Genomic DNA, 11,906 nt, shown 5'->3' on the forward strand with positions numbered 1-11,906 from the left:
CATTTGAAGTAGTGTATGGTTTTAATCCCTTGACTCCTCTTGATTTGTTACCATTTCCTAACATTTTTTATTTTAAGCATAAGGATGCAAGGCTAAAGTTGAATAAGTGAAAAGATTGCATGAGCAAGTGAAGGCTCAAATTGCAAAGAAGAATGAAAGTTATGCCAAGCAAGCCAACAAGAATAGGAAGAAAGTGGTACTTGAATCAGGTGATTGGGTTTGGGTACAAATGAGGAAGGAGAGGTTCCCTTAACAAAGGAAGTCCAAACTTCAACCTAGAGGAGACGGACCTTTCCAAGTACTAGAGAGGATCAATGACAATGCTTACAAGATAGATATTCCAGGTGAATATGGAGTACGTTCCTCTTTTAATGTTGTTGACTTGACTCCATTTGTTGCAGGTGGTGATTCTAAAGGTTTGAGGGAAAATGCTTTCCAAGAAAGAGGGAATGATGAGAATCCCAAAGCTGCCCAAATACAATGATCTATGACCAGGAGTAGGACCAAATAGTCAAAGGATACCCTCTAACAAATGGTATCAGTCATACTTTATAAGGCCCAAGTGGAGAAGGATGAAGGTCCAGAGGCACTACCAAGAATCTTGATTGTTGTTGAAAGCCCAAACTAATTTGAAGGTCCATGTCAAATATTTTTCTATTTTTTTTTTGTAATTTTAATTAAATAAAAAGTTGGTGCCTTTTCAGCTGCACCTCAACTACATTATATGTATTGAACTCATTTTCAAGAAAAGGGACTTTGGCATTTTTGAGAATATACGTGTGTATTTGATGAGAGCTTCTCTCTTGGTTCCTTACAAAACCAATCTCGGACTTATCAAGGTTGAACTCTTGTGGCATCTACCCTTGGCTTATCTTCCATCCCTGAAAGTGGCGTCATTCGTTTCCATGACCTATACCAAGTGATCCGCTCCTAATAAGGATCACATCATCGAGCTTCTCTTTGGGTTCCTTGTTAAACCAATCTCGGACTTATCAAGGTTGAACCCTTGTGGCGTCTACCCTTGGCTTATCTTCCATCTTTGGAAGTGACGTCATTCGTTTCCATGACCTGTACCAAGCGATCCGCTCCTAGAAAGGATCACATCACCTTATGTCTTTGTTTCTCTTTTATATTTGATTTTTTTATAGGCAAATATTAATTGTTAGTTTTTTGTTAGCAGGAGAGATTGAACTCGCAACCTTCCCTCCTTCCCTACTTTCTTAACCACCCAACAAACCTTGTATCTTCTTGTCTTCTATTTGATTTACTAATTCTAGGTTATGTTTTGATTTGTTGTGGAAACCTATTTTTAATTTTGCTCAAGGTTCTATTGATCTAAAAGGTTTTGTGAAGACTTTGTTTTCAATCTTTCAATCAACAAAGGATAACTTTGATCTTCGAAAAAGCTTACCAAAAATTTTATATCACAATTCAACCATCATTATTGTGATTCTTGCCTTTAGAAGTAATGTCTTCTTCATCCTTTGCTTGTATAGAGCAACCATGTAATCTAGGGAACATTGCTCTTGTTTCACGAGAAGAAAGAACAAGCATTTTAGAGTAAATGGGAAGAGGAAGAGTCAAAGGAACAAGCAATTGTATCATCCACAAACACGAGAAGAAGGAGAATTGTTACGTGATGTACTTTTAATGAATCAATATGAATCATTAGATTAAAAGAAATAAAGGATCGAGAGAGTTACTCCTAAAGTAAGGGACTATAATACCTCCTTTGTCCCAAAATAAGTATCGACGCACTTAATTTTTTAATGTAATATTAATTATTTTTTTTACTAATACACCCCTAATAAGTATCACTTTAAATTTTCAATGTATTGAATGTAATATTAATACTAAAGCTAATTTTATAAAATCATTATTCTCTTTCATTTGTTTATTAATTTTTCTTAATTTGTGTAAAATATCCTAAGACACTTAGAAGGAGTATATATTATTATATTATGTATATATGTATGTGGTATGTGTACCTCTGTGTACATAGTGGCGGAGATTCTTCAAAGCAAGGGGCAGCCATGGCCCCCTTAAAATAATTTTCTTATAAATAAAACATTAAATACATTTACATATATTTGAGCAAGATTCCCCAAATATTTCAGCAAGATTCGCCACCACGTATACACACATACAACTTATTACAACATGATTTATGATCGGCCTGCGTTAGTTAACTTTAGTGTCAAAGAATCTTTACAAGAAGCTTCATAAATCAAATCACAACCCTAACTATTGCTGCCATTTATGGGAGGAGATAAACACATCACTACTTCCATCATATTTTAAAACAGAGGGAACAAGTAGCAGTAAAGCAAGACAAGAGGGTGGATGAAAAGCTTCCTACTCTCCTAGCAATTATCCATCGCATCCATTAAGAATGAGTCTTGCTACCGACAGTCACTTTAGAAATCAACAAAATATATACTTGAAACTACAAACTACATTATAAGATTTTAACGAGCTTAATACTGCATTTTATATGGAACCAAATTGTAAGAAATTTTTGTATTATATAAGTATTTTAAATTTAAACAAAATTCTAATATAAATTAAAAGAAAATATTTAAAATAATAATTAAGAAATATATGCATAACTAATTTATGTAAAATTAAAAATATAGTAAAAGAGAAAAATTAAAATTTTAAAATTTAAAATTAATTTAGAAGAATGAAATTACTAAGATTTGGGTGATAAATTTAATTTATATAAAATAAATAAAATAATTTGAAAATAAAAATAGTTGAGATGTTAGGACTAAGGAAATAAATTTAAAAGTATTGCGGGAGATAAGCTTCTAAGATTAAAAATAATATATTCATTATTCAATATTTTCAAAAAATTATAAAAACAAAATTATTAATCTAAAAAAGAAAAATTAAAAAAATATTTTGAAAACAAAATAATTTAAAATTACTAAGAGAAAGAGCAACTAAGATTTTGACAGAAAAAATGAATGCAAAAATAACACAATTAAAATTAAAAAATAATAACCATTAATGTCTTACATTTTTATGCATAAACATATATATTACTTTTAATTTAAAAATAAAAATATTTTAGTCATTTGTGTGAAATTAAATTACTTACAACAAATAAATTTAATTCAATTTTTTAATAGTAAAACTCTTTATATATATATATATATATATATATATATATATATATATATATATATATATATATATATATACACACGTATCAGTGACATATGTAGGATAATTTGACTACATTAAATAAACAAGTGGAAATGCATGGCATCTGACAAAAGTCCAGCTTTCTCTGCTGTTAATTAGGTGCCACGAGGAAAAGCTTCGTAAAGAGTAAAGAAAGCGAGAAAAAAAAAAAGTCACCATTGGCCCTATCCGCCCCAACAAGTACGCTGTCAAGATTCTGCATACACCCTTCAGGGTAACATGACACGAACCACTCTTCATCCTCACTCTTCTTCACTACTACTCCATTATCTTCCTCTTTCTATTTCTCTCTTCTCACACTGAACCCAAACCCCAAACCCAAACCCACCAATTCAGATCACAATGAAGCCCAACGACAACATGACAATGCTGGCCAAAACCGACTCCGAGGTTAGCAGCCTCACGCAGTCTTCGCCGGCGCGGTCCCCGCGACGGGACGTGTACTACGTGCAAAGTCCGTCGCGGGACTCGTCCCACGACGGCGAGAAGACTACGAACTCGTTCCACTCGAGTCCGCTGCAGAGCCCCTTAGGCTCCCCGCCCCACTCCCACTCCAACTCCTCCCTGGGCCGCCACTCCCGCGAGTCCGCCTCCACGCGGTTCTCGGGCTCACGCAAGAGCAGCTCCTCCGGCAACAACCGCAAGGGTCCGTGGAGGCCCTGGAAGGACCAGTTCCACGCCATCGAGGAAGAGGGCCTCCTCGACCCCAACGACAATGCCCACCATGGCTTCCCTCGTCGCTGCTATTTCCCCGCGTTTGTCGTCGGCTTCGTCGTCCTCTTCTCCGCGTTCTCCCTCATTCTCTGGGGTGCTAGTCGCCCTCAAAAGCCCGCCATTTCTCTCAAGGTTCTTCTTCTTTTAACTCTCAATATTTTTTTTTATCTATGATAATCCAAATGTTTAAAAAGTTTATACCTCTTTACCCACATTATTCAACCCAATTTGAGTTAGACCCTCTTGGTCTATTAATTGTCAATATAACTTTTAATTTGGAAATGTCTGCACATTTTCTCTTATTATTAAATTTGGAATTCAAGTTCTTATTTAAAAATTTTAAGTATATACTTTCCGACAAATCATATGTTGGTTAACGTTTAAATTTCTTTAGTTATTATAATTCTTGTTAATTTACTGATTATGTGATCTTTGGCAGAGTATAACGTTTGACCAATTCGTGATACAAGCGGGAGCGGATATGTCAGGAGTTGCCACAAGTTTGGTGTCCATGAATTCATCTGTGAAAATGACGTTTCGTAACACCGCTACATTTTTCGGGGTCCATGTGACCTCAACTCCCGTGGATCTCAATTATTATCAACTTACTGTAGCCACTGGAACTGTAAGTTAATCATAAATATTCTCGCAATCAATCAATTAATCATAGACATTTTTCATTATATTATATGTTGTGTTATTATTATAATGTGGGATTTAATTTGATTAATTCGCAGATGCCAAAGTTTTATCAATCAAGGAAGAGCCAAAGATCTGTTCGGGTAATGGTAATTGGGAGTCATATTCCACTGTACGGAGGTGGAGCCAACCTGAACAGTGTGAACGGTAAACCGGTTGAACCGGTGCCGTTGACGTTGAGCGTGATGGTGCGGTCGAGGGCTTATGTTTTAGGCAAATTGGTGAAGCCAAAGTTCTACAAGAAAATAGAGTGTTCCATCGTTATGGATCCGAAGAAGATGGGCAAGGCAATTTCACTCGTCAAGAAATGCACTTACCAGTAAAATCAGCGGCATGATTAATAAGATCAAACAATAATTTAATTAAATTTAAGGGTATGGTTGGAAACAGCCGAAAGGGTAGTTTGGATCTAGTCGGTGGCTCAATTTCAACACCCCCCCCCCCCCCCCCCCTACCGTAGTTGGAACAAAAATATTGAATTCATGAATTGTATTGTATCCCCAACCCAGAGAGAGAGAGTAGATTGTTATCGGGTCAAATAATAGAATACAATACACATTGATATATAAAATTCATTTGATGTTATTCATGGTTTAAAGAATGCTGTATATATGTTTCACACGTTATTTGATTCACATGTAAACTTTATGTAAGCGGGAGAAAAAACATGTAAGTTGAAGATTCTTAGATTGTCTTTGATTTGTTTTAAAAGTAAAAGATAAAAGCTTAGATTGCATAAAAATTATTATATTATATTTTATTTTAAAAACAGTGTAAAAGGTGTCCAATGTAATCTACTTGTATAAAAATAATTCACTATTAGATTTGAATAGTCATTCATCTCATCTACCTTAAATTTTGATGTATAACAATAAATATAAATTATTAATATTCTAATGAGATTTTGACAAATAAACAAGATTAATATGTTAAAGGACTTAAGAGTATTCAGTATCATTACACATTACTTGGTTCACACGTAAACTTTATGTAAGCGGGAGAAAAAACATGTAATAGTTGAAGATTATTAGGTTGTCTTTGATTTGTTTTAAAAGTAAAAGGCAAAAGCTTAGATAGCATAAAAATTATTATATTTTATTTTATTTTAAAAGTAATTAAGGAACAGTGTAAAAGGCGTCCAATGTAATCTATACTTATATAAAAATCATTTACTATTAGGTTTGGATAGCCATTCATCTCATCCACCTTAAATTTTGATGTATAACAATAAATATAAATTATTGGTATCCTAATGAGTTTTTGACAAGTAGACAAGATTAATATGTTAAAGGACTTAACTGTACTCAATATCATCTACAACTCAAGAGACAATGCTTTGTTTTATCTAGCATCCAACATGCTAAAACCAAAGAGCATCCACCCTTATGGAAATCAGTATTATACATTGTCTTTTAGTTAACTTTTGTGTCCAATCTCAAAGAAACTCTAAAGATTGAGAATAACAAAAAAGGGAAGTGCATGTGTTCTATTTTATATGAATTCATTTTGTATCTCTTTATTTTGAATTTTTAATGTTTTAATTTACGAAAATGACAATATAGAAGAGTATAGAAGGTTTTCACAAAATATTCTCTTAAAGGTCGCTTTCGCTACTAACAAGAAGCACATTGCACTGTTTGTACTATGGTTCATTCCTCTCCAATCAAAGCATGACACGTCACCTTATCCTTCAATGTGAGAAAACGGTTTTTTAAGGAATCGACGTTGATCCCGTAACAGATCCTTCATTGAAGTCTATAAAAGGCCATCTCCATCTAGGAAGCTTTCAAGGTATCAAAAGTGGTATTAAAATTACTTGTAAAAGCTAGGAGTGGCAAGTTAGAATACTTGTTTTATAATCAAGTTTTGATTAGTGGAACCCTTTACTAGTGAGTGAAGGAGAACTGGACATAATAGTTTATTGAGCATTCTTATAACAATTTCTATCACCTTTTTAACATCAAATGTTTATTTGAAAATTTGTTTTAAGAACACTCTTTTATCTAGTCATTGGACAACTATATTGATCTTCATTAAATATCAATTTTATCTTCAGTGGACGACTCACCACAACACACACACATACACACAGATAATATCTCACTCCGCTGATACTAGAGATCAGCGAAGTGGGATCAGCGGACAAATGAGAAGTAAGAATGCAGTAAATGAGAATGAATTGTAACAGAAAGTATTAAAAACGAAAATAGAAAATTGTAAATGAAATTAAAATAAAATAAACATTAAAAGAAATCGAAACGACGACAGAGCCGAATAGAATTTGTGAGGAGGGAGAAGAGAAGAAACTGAAGCAACGGCAGAGCCACACAGGATCAGTCAAGAGGGAGGAGAAATATGGAAAGAAGAAAACTTGAGCTTTATTGAAATTGAAAGAAAAGCTTACAAAGATTGTTTCTTATGCAGAGTCTCTCTCTCTAAAACCTGAAAAATGACTATCTGAAGGGTGCCTCACAAATGAGTCGAGGACTCCTTATATAGCCAATAATTTTACTATTGCTACAGAACCAATTTTGTAATCGGAACTATTTATACAGTTCATGTTAATTACATTTAATCATCATTTAATGAAATACCAAAACAGTCATCCTTGTTTTGGTAGAAAGGATCATCTTCTTCTGAAGAATTAGTTTCTTCCTTCTTTGAGGAAGAGGCTTCATCTTTTTCTTGCTGCAAAAGTTGTAAGACTTCTTTCAGATTTTTGGCCAGACTTTCTTTTGATCTGGAGCTTGCTAGGAGCGCAGCTAGTTGAGACTTCTGATTAAGGAATAACGAAGTCTCAGGATCAGCTGCTTTCAACAGTCTGTTTTCTATAGGATCAAAGGGTACATAAAATTTTTTGGTTTGATTTAAATTGGATCCAAATTGTCTAGGTTGCGTGACCTTTAAAATTTGGATTGTTGAATGGGTGTTTAAAGATGGATCTTTAAAGTCTTTGAAATGCTTGATAGATACTGAGTTTGAGTCTTTGAACCAGAGTTTGACTTGTTCTGGTTCAGCTTTGGATGCATCAAATTGTGTCCACCACTTGGCAAAGGCATGTCGGTGAAGTGATGGGAAATTCTTGTTTCCTTTAGTTTTATTGTACAAGTATTGCTAGGAGAAAATCCAGGATAAAGCAAAACTAGAAAAAAAAATTTAAGTCCGCCGGAATTCATGATTCCTGGGAATTATACAACTTCTTGAATTAGGTATATCCTTGTTGGACTTGTTCTGGGAAAATTTCTGGAATTGGGCCAAAAAAGTCCCACCATTGAAGAAACCAATTAGGAAAATTATAGATTGTGTTAGTCTTAAAATAAATAAGCCATGAATGTTTAAGTTTGATGTTTTGATGCCAGAATACTTTGGTCTAGGCATCCATATAATCCTAATAGGTGTAACCTATAGGATCAAAGGGTACAAAATTTTTTTTGGTTTGATTTAAATTGGATCCAAATTGTCTAGGTTTCATGACCTTTAAAATTTGGATTGCCAAATGGGTGTTTAAAGATGGATTTTTTGGGTCTTTGAAATGCTTGATAGATACTGAGTTTGAGTCTATCAATATGAACTCATAGAAAGTTCTTGTTTTGTTTACAATCAACCCTTATTTAAAAAATTTGATTTAGTAAATCATATTGAAATTTGGATATGCACAAAACAATTGCTAAAACTTCTTTTTTAACAGTTGAATATTTTAATTGTGCATAATTCCAATGCTTTGATGTATATGCAATGACATTTTCTTGGGTATGGACTCTTTGTTTGAGGATACCACCGTAAAAAATGTCGGATGCATATGTTTCAATGATTTTGAATGCCTGTGGAATTGGGAGATACAAACATTTTATGGATTGGACTTTGAGTTTGATATCTTTGACAACTTGGGTATGAGTGTCAAACCAAGGAGGTGGATTTTTCTTCAACCTATCATGTAATGGTTTGACAATATTGTTTATGTATGGTACAAACTCTCCTACATAATTTAGACAACCAAGGAATCTTTGTAACTGGGTTTTGTCTAAAATTTGGTTGTGGAATTTGCTGGCAAATTCTATTGATATGTCTATTGGAATGATTGTACCCTGATGTATATTGTGACCAAGGAATCTAATTCGTGTTTGAAAAAGATTGATTTTTGATTTGGAGACTACCAGACCATTTTGTTTGATGATGTGGATAAAGGTCTGTAGATGCTTAAAATGTTGGTCAATGTTTTGGGAAAAAAATTAAAACATCATCTATGTAGACAATGACGAATTTTGAATAAGGATTAAAAATATCATTCATGATTTTTTGGAATTCTGAAAGGGCGTTCTTCAGACCGAATGACATAACATTCCATTCATATTACCCGAAAGGTACTGTGAAAGCAGTTTTATACCTATCAGATTCTTGTATCTGGATTTGCCAAAATCCAGATTTCATGTCAAACTTGGAAAATATTTTTGCAGAATTTAATCTATTGAGTAAATCTTTTTTGTTTGGAATAGGGTACCTAATCCATTTTAAGGCTTGATTTAGCGGTTTATAATTTATCACTAAACGAGGTGTACCTCGTTCAAGTCCCGCCTGTTTATTGACATAGAAAGCAGCGCAAGACCATGGGCTTTTGCTCTTTCTAATTAAACCTTTATCAAGTAAATCTTTTATTTCCTTTTGACAATATTGAAGAAGTTCTTCATTCATCTGAATTGGTCTAGCTTTTGTGGGAATTTGTTTTTCCCTAAAGTCTTTCTCATAAGGGAGATCGACGATATGTTTTTTCCTGTTCCAAAATGCATGCGTCAAGTCGGAACAAATGGTTGATTGAATATGTTGTAACAGAGATTGATTTTTTCTTTTAATTGGGGTTTTTCCAATTGTTTTTGAATATTATTAAAAGAGACTTCCTCTTTAAAGAAATTGATTTGGCTAATTTTCTTTTCTATGAAATTTATATTTCTTGAAATGGGTTTAGTAGAAAAATTGAATGTAATCTTTCTTCCTAGATGAATGGTAGTTATTCCTTCCTTAGATAGGTAAAAATTGAACGTAAAAATTGTAGGTACCGTAGGGAAACTTTGCTGCTGCTTTTATCAACAAATAGGACTCCTCCTATGAACCTAAGAATCCATGCACGAGTAAACCTTTGTAATTGTTCTACATTCCTGTCATGGTTATTGATGTGTGAAAAATGATGAGACAGCCAGCTTAATTTAACGACACTGCCTTGGAGTTCACCTTCTTGTGGTCTGACTCCCAATAATTCTTCACACAATTCAGCCCAATCCAGATTCGTTTGACCAATTAATGGTGCCCCATCAACACGCATACCTAATAATACTGAGACATTTTGAAGAGTAATCGTACACTCTCCACATCTCATGTGAAATGTATGTGTTTCGGGCCTCCATCTTTCAATCAAAGCAGTAATTAATGAAGCATTTATTTTTAAATAGCCCATCTTGATTATCCAATAAAAACCGCATTGCCGAAGAAGAGGAATAATTTCCTCTGGAATTTCTTCTTCCCCTTGATACGTGGGGACAGCTCGTCTTATGTGTAATTTGCGGTCTTCTTTTCCGTTCCAAACATGTTCTGAAACATGTTTAGCTTGCATCCATAGTACGTCTCCATCAATCGGACCAGACTTAATTTTAATATTTGATGAAGATGATGACGAAGATGCCATTGATACTGCAAAAAAAAAAATAATAATACAATAAATTCACATAATAATTTATACATTAGTTATAAAGAAATAAAACTAACTACATTTACAATAAAATAATTAATTATATATCCCACACAATTTAAATTTTAATAAATAACAAAATATATAAAGAATTTATTTAAATATATAACAAAATTTAAAAAATTTATTTAAATCTATTGCGTAAATAAAATAAATTACATGCAAATTTTTTTTAAAAAAATAACATCATATATATATATATATATAGCCATAAATTTATATAATATATATACAAAATTATATAACTAACCTAGCATAGCAAATTTAAATATATGTAATTAAAACTAAACCTAAACTAAATAATTTAAATTAACAAATTAAACCTAATTTAGCATTTCAAACTAAAACTAACTAACACAATTTTTTTTAAAATAACATCATTTATCATTTTTAATTAAAACTAAGTAAACATAAATTTAAATAAATAACATAGATTATCATTTAAAAATAAAACTAACTAAATATAAATATATAACGTAATATATATATATATATATATATATATATATATATATATATATATATATATATATATAAATATCATGTAATATATAACGTAACATATATATTTACCTACAAAAACTAACTAACTATAACTTCACATAATATATATATTTAATGTAATCTAATATATAACGTAATATATATATTTACCAAAAAAAATTAACATAATATATATACAAAATTAAAACTAAACCTAATATCATATAAATCTCATATAGAAAACTAATCTATCATACAAAACTAATCTAACATAATCTATCATCAAAAATTTATATAATGTATCGCTAAATTACCATACAAAATTTAAATATATTTCACTAAAACTAAACTAAACATGCGAGTAATGTAACGTAAGCTAACATAAAAAATTTATATCACACTAAACCTAAATTAGCATACAAAATTTAAATATATTTAACTAAACCTAAACGTAAACCTAATATTATTTAAAACTAAAAATAAATCTATTGTACAAAGCTATAATTATCAAACTAAACTTAATTATCATTTTCGAACTAAAACTAACTTAAAATAGGAAACTAATAACATACATTATTAATTGTAATCAAAATACAAATAAAATAAATATATTTAACTAAACCTAATATTATTTAAAACTAAAAATAAATTTATTGCACAAAACTATTTCTAACTAAAACTAACTTAAGATACAAAACTAATAACATACATTACTAATTATAATCAGAATATAAATAAAATAAAATTTTAATTAAACAAACTTACTATAACTGAATTTGTTTTGGGAGAAAGCTTTTGAAACTTAAGAACCAACAGCTTCCTCTAACTTCCTTTTTCTTTTTAGCTGAATGCTCTAAGACACACCAACAGCAACAAACACCCACGTTCTTCCTTTTTCTTTTCTGCTGGATCCTCTAACACACACGAATAACTCACGTTCTTCCTGCCTTTTTTTTTTCGCGTGATGGTCTACGGGGGAAAGGGGGGATTTAAGCAAAGCAAACCGCAGTTCCTGTTGGCGGTTTCGAGAACTCACCAAGTCGCAGGTCCTGTTGGCGACTCC

The 11,906-nt window shown here is 32.1% G+C and overlaps 1 protein-coding gene across 1 annotated transcript; it reads left to right on the top strand.

Annotated features, from left to right (window-relative positions):
* Window positions 1-3,266: 3,266 nt before the first annotated feature.
* LOC100798888 (uncharacterized) lies at window positions 3,267-5,265 on the top strand. Its single transcript, XM_003525763.5, has 3 exons — window positions 3,267-4,056; window positions 4,364-4,549; window positions 4,662-5,265. Exons 1-3 carry the CDS (start codon window positions 3,553-3,555, stop codon window positions 4,944-4,946), a joined length of 975 nt encoding a protein of 324 aa, XP_003525811.2. The 5' UTR covers window positions 3,267-3,552; the 3' UTR covers window positions 4,947-5,265.
* The last annotated feature ends 6,641 nt before the right edge of the window (window positions 5,266-11,906 follow it).

The sequence above is a fragment of the Glycine max genome, chromosome 5 (genome assembly GCF_000004515.6).
Source record: "Glycine max cultivar Williams 82 chromosome 5, Glycine_max_v4.0, whole genome shotgun sequence".
Lineage (NCBI taxonomy): Eukaryota > Viridiplantae > Streptophyta > Magnoliopsida > Fabales > Fabaceae > Glycine > Glycine max.